Source organism: Sander vitreus, chromosome 15 (assembly GCF_031162955.1).
Source record: "Sander vitreus isolate 19-12246 chromosome 15, sanVit1, whole genome shotgun sequence".
NCBI classification, from domain to species: Eukaryota; Metazoa; Chordata; class Actinopteri; order Perciformes; family Percidae; genus Sander; species Sander vitreus.
In genome coordinates this window covers 15,617,734-15,636,364 of record NC_135869.1, presented here as the reverse complement: position 1 = coordinate 15,636,364, position 18,631 = coordinate 15,617,734, and the positions used below count along the sequence as shown (strand labels likewise).

At 40.4% G+C, this 18,631-nt stretch overlaps 1 protein-coding gene across 1 annotated transcript; it reads right to left on the bottom strand.

Annotated features, from left to right (window-relative positions):
- Positions 1-558: 558 nt before the first annotated feature.
- trip10a (thyroid hormone receptor interactor 10a) lies at positions 559-18,626 on the bottom strand. The gene is given in 16 exon segments (XM_078270054.1): positions 559-2,118; positions 2,540-2,673; positions 2,761-2,849; positions 3,073-3,205; positions 3,427-3,536; positions 4,483-4,617; positions 4,619-4,651; positions 7,199-7,387; positions 7,520-7,666; positions 8,021-8,149; positions 8,270-8,374; positions 8,890-8,952; positions 10,038-10,185; positions 11,115-11,171; positions 11,742-11,857; positions 18,326-18,626. Coding segments are annotated over 16 exon segments (1,764 nt in total). The 5' UTR covers positions 18,350-18,626; the 3' UTR covers positions 559-1,966.
- Positions 18,627-18,631: the final 5 nt, after the last annotated feature.

Below are 18,631 nucleotides of genomic sequence, written 5' to 3'. Positions count from 1 at the left end.
ACTGTCAAAATCATTGCCATTCTTGCCATTAAACAGCAAGTGTAAATAAAATGTTATATTGTCGAAGGATGGGTGGGTGTGGATGGATGGTATTGTGATAAGAGGTACAAAATTGTACTTTCCTATGTGTTTACAACATTTAAAACTGTAAGTCATTGAGGAAAAGCCTGTTAGAATTCATGTTATTTCTGAGACACAACAGCTCCGACAGCGTTTGTAAACGTGCACGATTGTGTAACAAAACTAGAAATAACTCCATCATACAACTGATGTCAGAGAGAGAGAGAATGTGGAAAATAAAGATTTTGAATACTTTATCACACTCAAATCTTCCATCCACCCACTGCCTCATTCATTTTATACTATATGGAGCCACATTTGTTCCCAGTGAAACCACAAAGTTAAAAGCGTTGCATGTTCACAAGTATTGACTGAACTGTCCTGGGGAACAGAAAATGTATTGATTGAGTTGTTCTCGGGGACAAACTCTAAAAATGGGTGTCAGTACTTTAAAGGTCAAGAAATTGTACACATTTTACAGGACCGATAGGCACCATGTTTGTTTCAAAAATTTATTTTCCAAGTCCAGAAATGACATAACCACTTCTAACTTGAAAATGTGCTTTACATTTCTTAAGAAAACAAAATGCCTGATATGCAAAAATGGTATATACACAAGGCTTTTAACCAGAAAGGCACCAAAGACACATGAGCAGTTGCTGCTACTTGCTGGCTTTTTAACAACATAAAAACAGGACGTGGATCGACTTGAGAAGATGTGAAGTAAATCCAAACAAAACATTATTAGCAACATAATTCAAGACTTTTAGTTTTGTCTTACAATGTAACAAATCTGTATTTTAATGGTTACAAAATGCTAATAAGACAATAGTGGTGTTGTGATAGCTAAAATATATATTATTTATTACATAAATACAATAGTCTTAATGTGGCACATTTTATGTTTTCATTATTTACTCCCTTTTGTGGCTACAGACTGACCACTATGTGTGCAAGGGGGGAAAGAACAATGTGAGAACATCCTTAATACAAAGTACAGCTTCTTTCAAATTTAAACATTTTATTCATAGAACATACACATTTGTAATAAATTATTTTTAGTAAAAATGTTTAGGTTGTAACTGTTAGAATTCATCAGTTCTATATATTGGAAATGGACTTAAATGATGATATGGCTGTGTGATTGTCTAAACATTAGAGTGTTTGTACTGTTGTGTGCATGCGGTTTACCATGATGGGAGAGCTGTATACACGTTTTGGTCTCACAAATTGCTGAAAACTAAAAGTGAAGCATTCTCCCCCAAAGCTCACTCATCCCCTGGGGACACTCAAGATCTTAAGTCCAACAATGAGCAAAGTGACGGTGCCATACATCTTCGCAAGTGCTAGTAAAGCTAGAAAGTGGCACGCGTGAGACGAATGAGAACCGAAGGTCAGTTTTGAACTGAAAAAGGTAAACAGGTAAGGTAACTTCCTCCTAGGTTTTACTGGTATTAACACTCAGTGTAAAGATGGCAGCAGCACTCATCTTCCTCCTTCTTCTCTACTTCTTCCTCTCACATTCAAAAGCTAATGCCTTATTAGGCTGTGGAACGAGGCGAGCACTTGTACCGCGATTGTGCCTAAGGTCCATGCATTATTTTTTAACCAAAATAATATTGTGACATGATATCAAAATGTGATCACCTTGCGGTTTAGGTGGCCTAGGTAATTGGGATTACAACAATGTAATGTTAGCCATGAGGAACATACTGTGAACAGCATTCCTCTGCCCATTTGGGGCGCCTCTCTCAAGAAATCAAAGCACCTTATTTGGATCCCCTTCTGGATACACCAGTGGTCCCGCTCATAGTGCTGTGGCTTCTTTATGATTGGTCCCATGGGAAGAACTGCATACAGTGTGGTGAAGTAACCATTTCTTCTTCTCTTGTTCCTCATATGTCTGTCATTTGTCTATGCTGATGGTGACATAAGATGTAGGTATGTAGCCTTCATCCCCATTGTTCCTACGGACACGGGTCCAGCCGTCCCCTTTGTCCTCCTCTACCACAGCCAGCACCTCCCCCTCCTGCATAGAGATGGTCCCTTCACTGGCCCCTGAAAGAGACAAACTAGATGGTAGCAAATATCCCTGTAGCAGTTTATGCATACAAGACTACACAATACCACAGAAAAAACCTTTGGCTGATGCTATGGTTGTGACCTCACTCCTTTTGTCGATTCCAGAAATATTTTTCTCCCTATTTGCTAAACTTTTATAATATTGCCAGAACAGCATGTAGTATTTGCTGATCAGAAGGCAACATGCTATAATTTTGTTAAAAAGATGTGCATCCATAAATGACAAAAACTTGTACAATAATTTGTAACTGCCATAAAATACCAAACTGATCTGCAAATGTCCATGTAGCTCACTAATATTCACAGAAATAGTGAACACTTAAAAAAAAGGAGATTTTTTACCTGGATAACATCATCAATTCACAAACAGTAGTAAATAATACAGCCCGTGACATACCAGGGAAGCTGTACATGGCTGTGCATTTCCCAATAGGAGCAGTTAGTTCCTCGTCCTCAAAGTCATCATCAAACTCAGCGTAGATGGCCTGAGAGGGATCAGGAGTGCTTTCATCGGAGTGAGCTCCATCAGGGCTGGAGAGAAAAACAGGTTTCACTGTGCAGAGCAGACAACACACCATTGTGCCAAACACACAGTCTATTAGCAGAATTTAGTGTTACCTGAGTACATCGTGAGCTCCGTTGTTGTTGAATGTGTGACTTTTATAGCGCAGCGTGTCCCCCCGTCCTCCTGCCTCAGCCAGCCAAGTCTACACAAGAGAGTCAAAGTGAAAAAAAGAGAAAATATCTTCAACACTGTTTTATTGTGATTTTTAATGGTATTGTGTTTAATGGTATGACATTTAATGGTAGATATATTAAGTCGGGGTTCATTTGTAAAGCCCAATTTCACACAAAATGCCTCAATGGGCTCACCTTATAATAATAAATGATGATCTCATAATTTGAATAAACAACAGAGATCCAGATTACCTCATACTTGTTGAGCTCTCCTCTGAGCCGCTCTATACTCTGGGACGTCTGGCTGATTTGGGATGCCAGACTAGCAGGGTCTCCCATTTGAGGATTTTTCTCATAAACATCTTTCATTTTCCCCAAGGCCTCACTGAAGAGAGGAGAGAGAAACAAGGGAGGAAGAGGGGGGTGACTTTCAGTAGAGATTGGTTCCCTGCAGAGCTCAGGGCTGAGTAAACAATTCAAACAGAGTTATAAACACTGATGTGCCCTGCATGAATATAATATTCACACTCCCACCTAGAGGAGTTCTAACAGAGATGGTTATTAATACGTAGAAGGATACCCACATACACACACAAGCGCACACACCTCTGATCTACTTCCTTTTGCAGCTCTTTGCAAATTTCCTCTAGTTTCTGTTGTAACCGCTTCCTGCGCTGCTCTGGAGGAAGATGGGTGAAGTCCTCTGTCACTGTAGGCTGCAAGAGTTCACAGGAAGGCGCATGTTAACACTGAACTTCCGAACTCTCAGTTTAACACCAAAAGTACCCAGTTAACCACAAGACAACTCGAAGCCTGTGGTTTGAGTCCAGATCAAGGTGCAATGTTTAACAGAAATAATATTAGTTTCAAATCTTCTAGTTACACATGCGCTTATTGATGTAAAGCCAGCTCATGTATAACAGTGAGCTGAACCCAAAACCAACAAATATGATGTAGCATAGCACGCTCTCATAACTTTACATTGGCAGATTTTTTTAAACTACAAGTTCAAGAAATAAAAAATCTTGGATGGAAAAGGTGACCCAAGAAAGTGGATAGACAATTTAGGCTATTTAGAAATTGGTTTCCTCTTGTGCTACCAAGCATCCCTCCCTTACACCACCAGGTGGCCACCTCTTCAACACAAACTCAAGAGGACGAGCCTTTTGCCACATAACATGATCAAGAGTGCTACATGTTCAGTCTTTTAAACAAAAACTCCAACAGAGCTTTGTGATAGGAAATGTATTATAATGAGATGAGCTCTTGTAATGGAAAGGTGGCCATTTGTATGCTTCACACAACCGAGACCCCCCACACCAGCTTTGTTGTCTATATTACCGTGATCCTCTCTGGAGTAAACTTCTGAGGGAAAAAGAAACAGTATGTGTATCGACAAATCTCAAAATATCTTTAAAAATGGTTCTTGCTTTCCACACTGAAAATATGTTTTTACATCTTTATAACACGTTTAAATATTAAGAACAGCAAAAGAGCCATTGTGAGATGTAAGATCTGCCATGTTTAAGTGTTGAAAATGTAAATAGTCGTATTCATCTAAGGATTTCAGTCATTCTTCCAAACGCGAGAACACAGGTTGATGTGCGAGCCCTGATGAGTAGAGGTCTCCTGGCACCCAAACCTTCTCCTCTGGTGACTCACCGATCTCCTGAGTGTCCGGAAGGAAGAGATTCTGGGTTTGACTGTCTTATTGATCTCCTTCAAACAGTACGACAGGGGGTCCCGGCCAAACTTGGGGGAAGGGGGTCCGTTAGCGGGCGAGGGGGCGGGGGGGGGGTGTGGAAAAAGGTGGAAGCGTGGAGGGAGAGAGCTGGGGTGAGGCGAGACCGAAGTACCAGTACCCGAGCATGAGGTATGCAGGCAGCATAGGATGGGGTGGGGGACCGGGGGGGGGGGATAGAAAAAGAGGAATGACAAAAACAACAACAAGGTGACAAGGGAAAGAAAAAGACAACATCAACACCTTAAAGCACACCACAAAGCCAGGGAGACAACACTAGAGCAAACCCAGCACACAAGCCCAGAGAGCATGAGAGCACAAACAAACATTTGTCTCTTTGGCTCACATCATCACAAACATAAAACACAAACCAAATCCAAAATTTGGACAGCGAGCGACCAACCACAGCTCCCACACCAGAGCCACAGCAGCCCGACACCTGCAGTCAAACTCAAGCCAGGTTGAAGGGTACGGTGAGCCTCAGTGAGGAACTGGGGCAGGCCAACTAGACTAAACCAAGTTGGAATTGTTAAATGTTATCTTTGACAGCCTGGCTCTTATTTTCATAGTTTTACCCATCATAGGCTATTTTAATTTACTCCCCAACCTCATTGTACAGATAAAGTTGTGTCTTTGACACGGCAAAGACACAACTTTACAACTAAGTTAATAAGGCCTCACATCACACCCCAATTATATAAACTACTTGGAAGTGAAAATGAAGATGAAAATTTAAAGTATTACCCAAATTGTTTGTGTAAATTTTCTTTACTGGGATTTTTACTCCCCAATTGGGTAAACTGGGCTTATCTAAATACCGACTGCTTATTATTTCAAGTGTTTGCTATGCTCGAATGAGCTAGTTTATAATAAGAATTTGAATTGATTTTCTTTAGAACAGTTCTCAGAGTTTACAAAGCTGTTTAGTTTGGTCGCAGCCTTCCTCTGCGTCAGTCAATATAACGTTTTTCATAAATATCAGGTATAATGACCAAAACTAAGACCCATTTTAAAAGAAAAAACATTCTTTAATTATCAACAATGGGATTCAATGCAAAAGTGCAACCTGCGCTATCCTTTGAGTCTGACCTATATAGATAAAATATCAATTCATATATCAGTGCAGTTGTTAAAAACAGCCTGCTTAATTACCAGTGTCATTTGTGCATATATATTTTGGGGGCTTGATGAATGCATTGTATGAACTCTCAGAAAGAGGTTAACTTGAAAACATGCTGGAGTAAACCACAGCAAAACCTCGCAGTGTCAGCTGTTGGTCTCAGTGGGAAGGTGGGGGTGGGATCTATTAGCTAAATTACACAGGAGACTGATGTCTTCTAGTCTTCAATAGTGAATGTCTAAAACAGCCCTTCAACAGGTCCCTTGTGTAAATACTGAGAGCTGGAAGTACAGCACTATCATTATGTGAACATCTACTGGGTATGTGCTACTTTTCTTGAAAGTTATGGGAATCTAAGTAGAGGAGAGCAGCTAAGAGTGGGAATGTTTAGGAGCCAAAAGCTCCCTCAAGCCAATATAGTCAGCCTCCTATTCATACTGCTCTACAGGCCTAATTGGGAGAGCATGACTGATGACACAGAGCAGTGTGCCACACACATACACAGAACAGGAAGAGTGCACAGCAGAGCACAGCCAGTAAGACATGCAGAGAGGAGTGAGACGCTGAACAAGCAAACACTGCGGGGAAGAAAGAAGGGATCATTTAGTGCTGAGGCAGGAGGAGGGGTGGCCGTGAGCTGGTTAGTGGTCAGCTACTCATATCAGCAGTTTAATTTTGGACCTCAGCAAGAGTGCTCCTTTGAGATAAAATCCTTGGTTGGCAATGTAGTGAGGCTCTCTTGATCCAAATAGAGTCTAAAGACCAAATTCTAAAACGTCAATGTTGACATCTATCCTAATGTGTGGTTGGACCTGATCTGACCTGGCAAACCTGGTGTCATCCCAATTGTTGGTACAAACATTTTATTGTGATGAGAGACATAATGCTAGGTTCTGGGCAGTATAATAGAAGCAGTGTGTTTGTGGATGCCTGTAGAGGAAAATTCAATGTTGTTTGGGCCCCGTGCTGATGAAAGCACAAGCACAGCAGAATGCTCACTGCCAGTTGTCCTATTGGAAACCACAGTGCAGAAGGAGGGAGGGTGTGTGTGTGTGTGTGTGTGTGCGTGTGTGTGTGTTTGTTTGTGTGTAGGGGGGGTTATTCACTCACAGTCAGGGACAGAGTCATGCAAAGGACCTGTTCTAGAAGTGTTGGGGTGTGTATGAGTTCATGTATAATATAATGAAAGAGGTTCATGCATTATTATACTGAGCTTCAGAGATGAGAAGGTTGTGTAAATATGTATGTGTGCTTGTAGCCACAACCGCAAGTCCATCATGAGTGCCCTCTGCAGAGGGGATTTCCTGGCTCCTTCCTGCTGGCTCTGTGGCTCTAACACTGACATGCAAGGAGTCGCCCACTAATCTGACTGACTACCCACCTCTGCGGTCGTTGATCATTGATGAAGGGGGTTGCCAGTGCATTCATTTCACAATCACCACAATGCAAAAAAACACATCTCTTCTAGTGAGAGGCCATGTCATTAGGCTAAATTTGCCTAATGTGGAATGTCCTACCTTACTCTTTTTGCTGAAAAGCCAAAAGTTTTTGCTCCTATTCTTTCCCAGAAGTTCCATGGGGCCTTTAGGCGTGCCCAGGCTACTGTCAGATGAGGCCCGGTTGATGCCCTGACTGTAGTCCTCAAACTCCACATCTCCAGGACGTTCAAAGCCTGACTTGTTCTGCTCTATTACAACCATGGAGTCCTACATCAGATGCAATTACGGACAAGAGCAATCAAGAGTTATTTTCAAAAAGATGCACAGTTAAAACACAGGGGCTGCATAAAGCTATGCTGCACATTAAAATCCATATAGCATTTTTTGAGACCAACTCACATTCCTCTCATTAACATTAGTGCCGGCTTTAGTCATGCCTTCCAGGCACTTGCCAATGATAGGCATCACATGCTTCTCTGTGTCTGAAAACAAAATGTAGCCTTGCGCCAACTTCCGTACTCGCCTCTCATCCAGATCCTGCACTTTCTGGTGAACACACAAACAACATCTGCTCAGACGCTGCCATTATTAGGGTTGAGACAATACATAACACACAACCCATAATATACACAATAATACAAACCTTTAGCATGTGAATAAGTGAAAGAAAAGCAACTGTTTAAACTGAGGAGTTCATCTCTAGTTTTGAATCAACATACTGCAAGTGCAACTTTTTTTGTTGTTGTTCAGAAATCTAATCTAATCTAATAATGCAATTGCATTATACTATTCAATTCATTTTGCACTTTTGGCAAACTAATACCAGTTATTACTGTACCATATGTTAACTCAAACAAATCTTGAGGGCAGTAATTATGTTGCCATATGTAATTCACTTACATTGAAAATGAGTGGCATATCATTAAAATAGAACTGGTTCTGCTCCTTGTTGTACTTCTGAAGCTGAGCAGCGTAGTCGTTCTTACACTCCTCCGCTACGTGTGCTCTCATATGGGCCTGCTGTTTGGCCTGGAACCACACAGACAGCACAGGTTCATAACCAAGTGAATCTGATTCTAATTATGATCATGGTAAATAGTCCTTAAAATGAAGCATCTCCCCTGCCACCTCCCCCATCCCCCTTTTTACTTTTTCAACATCCGCCTTTGTAGCATTGATATCTTGATCAGTCTTCTCTGCGTACTGTGCTGCACGCTCTGCTTCTCTCCATTCCCTCTCAAAGCGCTTTTTACTCTGGTGTGCAGAAAGAAAAAGACAGACAGAGAGAGAGAGAGAGAGAGAGAGAGAGAGAGAGAGAGAGAGAGAGAGAGAGAGAGACCATGTTCAGTTCAATCAGCTAAGTAAGATCATTGCCTGAATGAAATATTAGGAGGATTTACTATTTTCAGCAAAGCATTATTCACGGTCTTTCTAAAAAGACGGAAAGGGGAGGTAACATCTCCAATCATAACTTAATACGTCTTGGATTGATGATAGGAGTATAAAATGGGGAGGTGATTTCCATTCTGTCCATCTGCTTTTACTATAGATAAATACAGCCACCTGACCAGCCACACTGAACGTGCAGCCATTTGCATCTTTTTTTCATCTTTTATCATGAACAAAGACAAAAGGGACTTTAAAGAATATATCTAACAGCTCTGCTTCTCACAATAAAAAATTTAATCATGAAAGATGAAGAATGATGGACAATTCTTTAGGGAAAATGTATTTTAGAAAATCTTTTTAAATTCTGTGTCTGGACTTACACTGTCGAGCTGCTTGTAGGTGCTCTCCAAACTCTGCTGGGCCTTCTTGGCCTCCATCAGATACTGCAGACATTCATAAAAATAGACCGTGTGAGAGGACGGGAGGCGGGTCAGATAACAGAAAGAGAGACAGCCATGTGCAGCGGCAGATACTGAATAAACAATGACCTCCAAAAAGCAACACAACATAACAGATAAGTAAAATGCCAGTGTGTCTTTTTGAGACACCTCTGCAGGGGGAGCCTGTCCACGGCTGCAGTGTTCTTCAATCCAGTGGGACAGAACCAATGCATTCCTCATAGAGAAATGGCACAACACCGCTCGGACCCTGCCTCCCCCCCGGAGACATTAAGTAAGGCTTCCTTCCTGCCACAACAGTGAGATCTCCACTCCTCCTTTAAATCTCCCTCTATTCTCCTCCCACCCTGTACACTTCTCCTCAGCAGTGTGTGCTGTAGACTCCAATTAAAGAAAAAGAAAAAAACTCAATTGGCATGTTCTCAGGCTGCTGTTGAATATGGTGCTGCAGGCACACATAGTATTAAATACATTTTAGAGCTGCAACTATTAGTCAATCAGTCGATCAACAGAAACTTCATCTGAAACTATTGTGATAACGGACTAATCATTTAAGCCTTTTTTAAAGCAAAAATGCAAAACTTTGATTATTATAGGGTTTCAAATAAGAGATGCCTTTCTTGGTTTTACATTATAGTAAATTGGATATTAACTGTTGGTCAGAACAAATAAGACATTTGATTATGATCGGCAGTCATTTTCTAATGTTTTATAGACCAAACAGTTTTAACAATATATATAATAGTTGGTAGTTTAAACGATAACAAAAATAATTGTTAGTAGCACCCCTAATACACTCAATAGGACTCAATCACTGTATCAAAGGCTAAAATGACCCAAAACCCCCACTACAACACAGTTGAAAAGCTACAGAAGGTGTATTAGAGGGTGGACAACAAGGCTGTGGGAAAATTTCAACAAGTTACCTTAAAAAGGAGCTTGAATGCAGTGTGATTAAAGCTAAAGTTTTAGTCTCAAACACATTATTTTACCTGTGATAATATGCCTAACTCGCAGCTGCAAAGATAGACTTCAACCAGCCTAACACAATGCACTCCTGATCCACTCACCATCTTTCGCTCCTGCTTGAGCTCTTGCAAGTACTTGGTGAGATCAATGCAAATGTTCATCATCATGTTCTCAGCAATTAGCTCTCTCTGCCCCGCATAGTCGTTCATCTCATTCAGGAGTTCCAGAAAGGACTGGTAGCTGGACAACCTACCATTTAAAAAGGAGGAGAGAGGAAAGGGTGGAGAAATAAAAACACAGTGATGGGACCACTGACAAGATGATACATACACAGGCTCAAAGAGAAGTCAGCAATGGGCCAGGTCATAACTTCCTTATTCCTGCTTCCTTCTCGGGGCATTTAAATGGCTCCAACAGCAGCACCACACTAAAGCATGAATGACACTAATGAAAAGGCGATTCCTAACTATTTGAAACATGATATTATTAGTCAGTCCTGTTTTCATTTGTTAGTTCCCTTCAGCGAGAGCTTAATGAGCTATTAGGGCCAGGGTGTAAATCTAAATTGACCTAGAAGGCGCAATTTCAGCAGACATTTTTTCGCAGCTAAATGCAATTTCTGTCTTTTTTTTTGTTATAAAGCAGGTCAAGGTGATATACAAATACTGTGGAAGTATCAAAACACTCAATCCACAGAGAAATGCACACAGCCCGTGTTCAGAAACTGTGCCTTTAAATGAGCCATCAGGACTTCCATATAGTTGTGATGTCACAAATATACATATTTATATAGTTAAAGTGCCGCTACAGTGCAGTTACAGCCATTCCCCGGCTGCAATGACGGTGCAGAGACTCCAAGAGCGCAGATGCCGAAGACCAGGAAAAGCTGACCAATCAGAACAGACTGGGCTTTTTCGGCAGGGGCTTAAAGAGACGGTCACTAAAACGGAGTGTTTCAGGCAGAACCTGAATACAGGTATATTCAGACAAACATTATGAGAAAATGTGTATTTTGAACGTTAATGCATGTAAACATGTTCTATTAGAAATCCAAATTACAAGTATGAACCTGAAAATAAGTATAATATGGGACCTTTAAAGAAAAAGTAAAAACTGAACCTCAAAAATCTTCAATCATCTATAAGTTTTCTTTGAAGATATACTTTGCAATGGCTCACCTGCACTCTGGTTCATCTTTGCCGATTCGTTTAGGGTTATATTTCTTTGAAAGGTTCCTGTGGACAGTTAAAGGGCATCAAATAAATGGGTAGACAAATACTTAGCACATTATTAATGGGAAAAGATGGATAACAGCTGAAGAAAGCTCACTAAATTAAACTATTCTTATAGCTGGTTTTATACAATAGTATTAAAAAAAGCAGTCTTCTATGAACACATTAAAAAAGCTTTTCTTCCTTCTTTCACTCTCTCTTTCTCTCTGACCACATCCAGTCTGTCATGTGCCAGTCTGCTCCCACTTCCTCTCCTCTCCGGCAAAGCTCAGCACTACAACAGATGTGGGCCTGGCAAACTGGGATACAATTGGGAGAGGGAGCACCGTGGATGAAGACAGAAAGAGGGAGAGAGAGAGCACACACTGCAGCTGGAGAATGAGGCCAGTGTTTTAGAGACAAGTTAGATTCTGTCCCAAAGTAGTCATAAGACCCCACGAACATTTTATAAACAGCCTTTTGACATGCACCCATGCAAACACACGCTGACCCATCTGCTTTGAGCAACACACTCGTGCACAAAAGTATTTGAGGCAGGCAGCACGGGAGAACAATGATAAAAGCAAGGCCTACCTCAGTTGTTTGGCATAGTTTTGCTCAATCTCTGTCCTCTCCTTCACAAATTTCACATACTTCTCCACCAGCTCCAGGCCAGACTGTGTGTGCTTCTCAATGATGTCATATTGGTCCTGGAGAAAGAAGCACAAGAGACAAATAAGGAAAAGATATTAAGCAAATACAGGATATGGAACGTGTTAACTTCTGGGTAATAACTGATACGTTCCTCTGGTTGAGTCTGAGGTCATCTAAACAAATCTTGGAGGGTAATAAACTAAACATATTGTTCCTGCATGTTGGATTCCACGAATGCTCTCCACATGTGCTTAAAAATATTGGCAATGATCTCTAAACTTCCACATAGCTTTAAATCACAGGGCACTCATGTTGTTAAATAGAGGCCAGTCGCAGAATACAGGGTCACAGGCAGGAAAAAGGAAGTGCTCTTCTGATATCCTGAGAGCAATGTGACATACTATTAATTACATCAAATGAGCTTTACAGAGTCCTTCTTAATGTAGCTATTTTACATATTTCATGACTACTTTCAAATTCATAACTCCCGTTGGCACAACTGAATTTGCTGACTTTTCCTTTTCATATGAATATGACAGAGGTATTCTGTTTCTTTTCCTCTTTTGTTCCCTTCCATTTGGAAGAGCACTTTATGACACATTGAAGCTCAGACAACTCTGTTCAGAGTGAGAGATGATATATAAGATAATATTCTCTCACTCTACACTCAAAACAATTCCCCCAAGCTTCCTGTGCTGCTGACTTTAGTACTGAGGAGGGGGCATGTTAAAAGGGGATTCCTGACAAGTTGGGTCATGTTCTTCTGTACCCTTCCTGTCTTTCAGGTAAAACAAAAGAGACAACCCCCAAATGAATGACACAACATTTAGATTAATCACAGAACACAGTTAAAGGTTAAGACAGAGGCCTGCAATCCATCACCCCAATAACATCTAACCAATAGGCAGCGTTAGGGGTTTAATTAAGAGTCATTAATTACAGAACAGAAGTAAGGATAGTCAATACAGCCAATTTACAACTGCTGTTTCCAATTTCCTGAGGTGCTTTTGTTAACAGCAGATTTTCTTCTCAGATGTGGAAAATATATTTGACTTGTGAGTTAGAAGAAGAATAGTAGCAAAATAACCAAATGTCAGGGTTTTAGGACACTACTTTGTTTAAATGTAGCCATCATAAAGTGCCAAAGGAGTGACTTTTTATTTGTTTATGAATGATTTAAATGAAAGCAGTAGTTGTCTGCATCCAGCCCAACCTCACCACATCAACAGAAACAGAAGACTAAAGGTGGTGACACACAGAGCCGATTATCGGCCGTCGAACTGTCTGGCAAGGTCTGTCACTCGAGTTTGTTCGGTGTGTCCCGTGCCGTCGTCCGTCGGACTTCATCTGGGCCGACCCAACATGTTCAGTCGGAGACAGGGCAGTTGGGACTCACCCGGAAATGGCGAGCGGATGAGCCTCTCAAAATCTGACGAAAATCTTTTAAACTAACCTTTGTCGAACTGAAATGAAGACAGATTCAGCAACTGTATGGCCTATTTCTCGCTTAAAATGTTTTCAGAAACACGTTTCGGTGAACTATTTTAGTACAATATGAGATCGTATTCTGAACAAGCCGCCATGACAGTCTGGCTGTGAATTTCCGGAGAAAAAAGAACCACGTGATGCGTTCGTCCAATCAGCTGCCGGTTTTCATTTTCTGGGAAACAATACAGAGCAGCGCCGCCTGCTGTTATGGAGACGTATTACATTTCGCACACGCACAGAGCGTATGCTCAAGTCGGCGTCTCTTCAGTGTGTTCCGAGGCACTTTTTGGACCTCGGGGACCCGACTGATCAGTCCGACTGCCTTTTCTGCCGACGGTCGGCCGTCTGGTTGGTATGTAACTACCTTTAGGCTGCAAGTATGTCACTGACCATAAAACACACTGAATCTAGGATTAGATTCCTAATTGGTGAAAAGTTAGTGTGCTGCCCCTAACCACCAAAAATATTCAGTTTTACCTAGAAACCTCAAACACATAAAATAACCAAGCAGCAAAAACAGAAAGGAATCAAAATACAATTGAAATGCAATTTTGGTAACGATAAGGAGCAAGTAAGAATAACAAACTGTGGAAACAAATGGATTGTTTGAGATCTTGATTATAGATTGTTAATTGCATGACTAAGAGGAGTTTATGCATCATATTTTCGAAAGGCTATGATAGCGGAAATGGAAAGTTATATACTGCACTCATCTCTTGATACAGGCCGTTTGCATAGATAAATCTATTATTTGCATATTCCGTTTCAGGACTAGTGATCAGTCTGTGGCAGAGTGCGAAAAAAAGGTCAACTACTATGGAGATTGATGGAGAGGTCTGAAATTGTTAGGCAAGCTGTTGTGGGTGTAGCGTCTGTGTAGGTTGGACAGCGGGGAGATCCCCAAACCAGTATTCTGTCTCCCACTCTAGAATCTGCCAATGCTGATTTCCATTCCAATATCTGCATTTCCATATACAACACAGCTGCACAATGCATACCTAATGATGTTGATAAATCTTACTCGATTCAGGTAAAATATGCTAGACGACTGAACACTTCTAGGATAAAACACCCTGCATCACAGCTGTCCATAAACGGTCTTTATGCGGTATACCTGGCATAATGTCGAATCATTGTAGCTGTCATCAATAGATCTTTTTGGGAGTGTCAGTCAATGTCATGATGCCTTTCTCTAGAATTATAATAGTCTGTCATGAATATTGTGAGGATGTTGTGTCCCAGTTTGGTGCCAAAAAAAACGTTTTTTTATCCATTGTTGAGTCTACAGTTATCACACCAGGAAAGAAACAACACATTTTACTGGATTGTTTTCCTATTCTTTTTGTTCCAATGGTAAAATTGCACTTTAAAAACATCTCACAGGATTATGAATGATGTAAGTAGCTGAGTGAATGGAGCCTACCTATTTGGGCAGTCAATAAAAGATTTTGTTTTGTTTGTGTGTGATCAAACTATCGGAGAACATTGATTTTACAAGGATGTTGTCGAGCTACACATTAGTGTATCTGTCACTTATAAATAACCCCTAAAGTAATAATAAGGAGACACTAATTCTCCAATCTACTGACACAAACTAATTAATTTCATCTCATGTATGAAATTCAAATTTAAAAATATAAATAAAAAATATCCTGGGTTATATATTTCTTATTGTGACATAATAGTTGTATGCATGTTGACCTTTTCCTCTATGTACGTACATACATATGTACATACATATGTTTCTCAGGTTGAAAAAAATAAGCCTTGGATGAACTCCTAACTTTGTTCTCTTTTATAAATGGCAGAAAAAGTAGCATCTGAGAATCTCTATAAATTAACTCTGACTGCTTGATTCAAAACAAGAGGGCTCCAATTAGAGAAAAGCCAACCTCATTAAACTGTCTTAAAAAACACATTGAGATAGCTTTCAAGGACATAATCATTGTCTCATCAAACATGAGTGGTTGTCACACTACTGCGATTTATAACCACCCAAAGCCACAGTCAGAATTAGCTTTATAGCTCCCCATAGATTGGGTTTGTACTGAACTGATTTTCATAAATCACAAACATTGTTTGTATGAATCTGCACCTGACAACTTTCACATGGGCAATGGCTTTGATTAAACAGCAAATGTCATGTTTCTAGTAGGGGTGTAAGAAAGAAATGTATACACTTGAGTATCGCAATATTTTATTTAGCAATACTGTATAGATTTTCAAAAACGCAATATCAATTTAAAAAAAATAAAAAATATTTAGTTTACGTGCAAAAATATTCATGTAAGACAGTGGTTCACGTTCATGTTGTGTTTAACCCCCTACCGCTAGATGGCTATGATGAGACGCACCACTAGTGTCCTCGCCTAACAGTGCCTAGCAGTGCCTGACTTTTTGCTAGAAGCTAACAATGTAGCTATGGCTGAACTTTGGCCTACTTTAGTATATACAAATTTGCTCACTAAGAACCTGTGAACCACAATCCCAAACTGGCAGTTTGATTTTCTGTGTACTGAATTGTTTACCTAATGTAAACTTCTTTGACTTTTATGCACATCATGTCCTTTTTTAAATATTAGTTTTTCTAAAATTTTACTTTAAAAAAAAAAAACAATATATCGCCTTACGCACAGTATCGAAATATATTGCAATATATTGAATCGTGACCCATGTATCGTGATACGTATCGTATCGCCAGATTCATGCCAATACACAGCCCTAGTTTCTGGTAAAACATCCTGACTATTCCATTATTACTTCAGCCCTACTTCCATGCCTGTACATGTAATTTAGACATTTTGTGTAGCTTCTACATATTGTAACGCATTCCAGAGGAACATTTAGTGGCATCTTTCTCGCCTACACTCATTTCACCATGTTTGATGGGTAAGCTAAATGTTGTAGTTCTGCCATAGTAATTATAGAACTTCCAAACCAGGAAAGCAATAACCTATTTTTTGGCACAGATTTAGGCTAAGGGTGCAGTAAAATAATGCTACATCATGCTTTAAAATTGAGGTCTGAAGTTCTTATCTAAACCTAACAAGCATCCTACGTGTCCTTTAAACTCTATCTTCCAATACTTCCAGTTATACCAGAGAGAAACTGGCATCAAGTGAATGCCACATAACTTCAAAAAGAGTCACTCTATTACCTCGCACATATTGTGAAATTTGTTCTGGATGTCTGAATGATACATGGTGCTAATAACAGTCATTCTGAAAGTCACCAACCTAAAAGGCTTGGGTGGATGTTTCAGCCCTGAGTCACATTATATTCTAGAAACTTAGGGGCCCTGCCCATCCAGATCTGCCACACTGTAGTTCAGATCACTCAGGATTGGCCTGTTAGCACTCACAATCACAGCTAATGCTTAGACACTGATCTGCACTCAGCAAACGTGTCTTAAAATAGCCATTGGATTAACAGTGACAATCAGGGGACAGATGCCATTGAGCTGACTTGGCCCTAGGGACGACTCTTCAACCCAACATTAACAGAATTATGCCTGCAGGGTTTTGTCTAACAGGACAGGTGAGGCTATAGCCAAATAAACCTGCTGTACAAACACTTTGAATGAAATAATTTGAATTTCACATTGACTGAAGAAAGAATACTGGCTTTTGTGTGGAGAGTTTCCAATGAAACAACTGCATGCGATGAACAGGAACGACAGAGCGTCTGATTAATACTGGGGTACGGATGTTTCTCTGATTTAATCAAAGTAGGGCAAAACTAATTAGGCTGTTGTACCAGCATGTAGGATGAAAAAGGGACAGGGGAAGAGGCCTAGGGGGAGACTGTAATGAGGTCACAACCTCCCTATCCTCATCTTTGCAATGTTCCATTTACAGGTTCCCTGAGAATGTGCCTGTGTGAGTGTTTGGCTTTATCGCCATGGTACAGTGCTGCTGGCACACAGTCATCAAGGTAATATGTTATATGGGGAGATTTTTTTCAACAGGGTGTGTTTAGTTTCTGGATAGTGTCACTACTGTACCCAGGAAATGGCTCACAGTCTACTAGACTGCAGCAACTCCGATTTGTTTTGACCTAGAAAACAGCCCCACATTTTTTAAAATTACCAGCTGAAGCAGTTCATTTTAATTGTTAGAAATCAGTCAGTCCAATAAAAATAATGTCCTAATGAATCTATTTATATAAGCACTCAATCCAACAAATCACACCTAATTGGAAAATCAAGCTGTCTTGATCAGTTGAATAAATAATCTTGGCATTCAGGTGGACACATGGGGCACTTCATCAGTGGTGAAGCTTGTTGTCAAGGCAAATTATAGCATCCGATTTTAGCTCTATGGAAGCAGTGCCAGACTGTAAACACGGAGACTGGGTACAACCCACCTCAGCACACTTAAAACGCTTGTGTTTGTGTAGAATAGTATTCCGACACCATTTTCAGCCTGTATTCAAATTAATAGGCCTAGTTGTTGTCAAATTAATAGGCCTAGTTGTTGTCAGTCATGCAGAACATTTAACGTGGAAATTGTACTTGTTGTCCAAGTTGCTTTTGATTTAGTATGTCTAGATATCACTAACAGTAGGTGATTTATGTCTGAAATTAGGCTTACCGGACTATTTTATTTATAATGCAATAATACGTTTTGAATTTATGTAACTTTACAGCCGTTTGCCTCGTGCATTGCAGACATCCCACTATAAAAACACTGTGGAGTAACACAGTAAAAAATAAAGATTTACACAAAAGCCAAACATCCGATCGATGTGCAAACGTGGATCCAAGATTAACTGCTCCACATTCCACAAGAGCAACATGTTGGTAGTGGGCTTCAGCCAACCCACTCTTTGTTTCATCTATAAATGCTTAAAAAGCTGTCCGAAAATGGAACGGTGTTCATGAATGCGAAGTTTTGCAGCGTCTCAGCGCTTCTTCAGACACGTATTTCTCACCAACAGCACGTTTCGCGACTTTCTCAACGAACTCCACCTAAGAAATTGCATTATTTTCATCCTGACAACTATTACTACCAAAGCAAGCAGGATGATGGACTCACCCAAAGCTCTGTGCCCCAGTCCATGTTCAGCTTGTCGGCCAAGCTGTCTGACTATCCCGAATACAAAGAACTTCTCCAAAGTTATCCCAGCAACTCGGAGGACGGCCCTTTGGCAAGTAATCCCGAGGTGATAAATCAGTCGTAACCACTACGCACTCCGGTTTTGAGTCCTTCAACAAATTATGTTAACCTGCATCATAGGCAATTAACTAAGGCTGGCAGTCGTTTGTCTAGTTTGTCCAAATATTTTTCATAGCGAAGGAAAGAGGGATAAACTAGCTTTCATATCCGCGTCACTCCCAAATC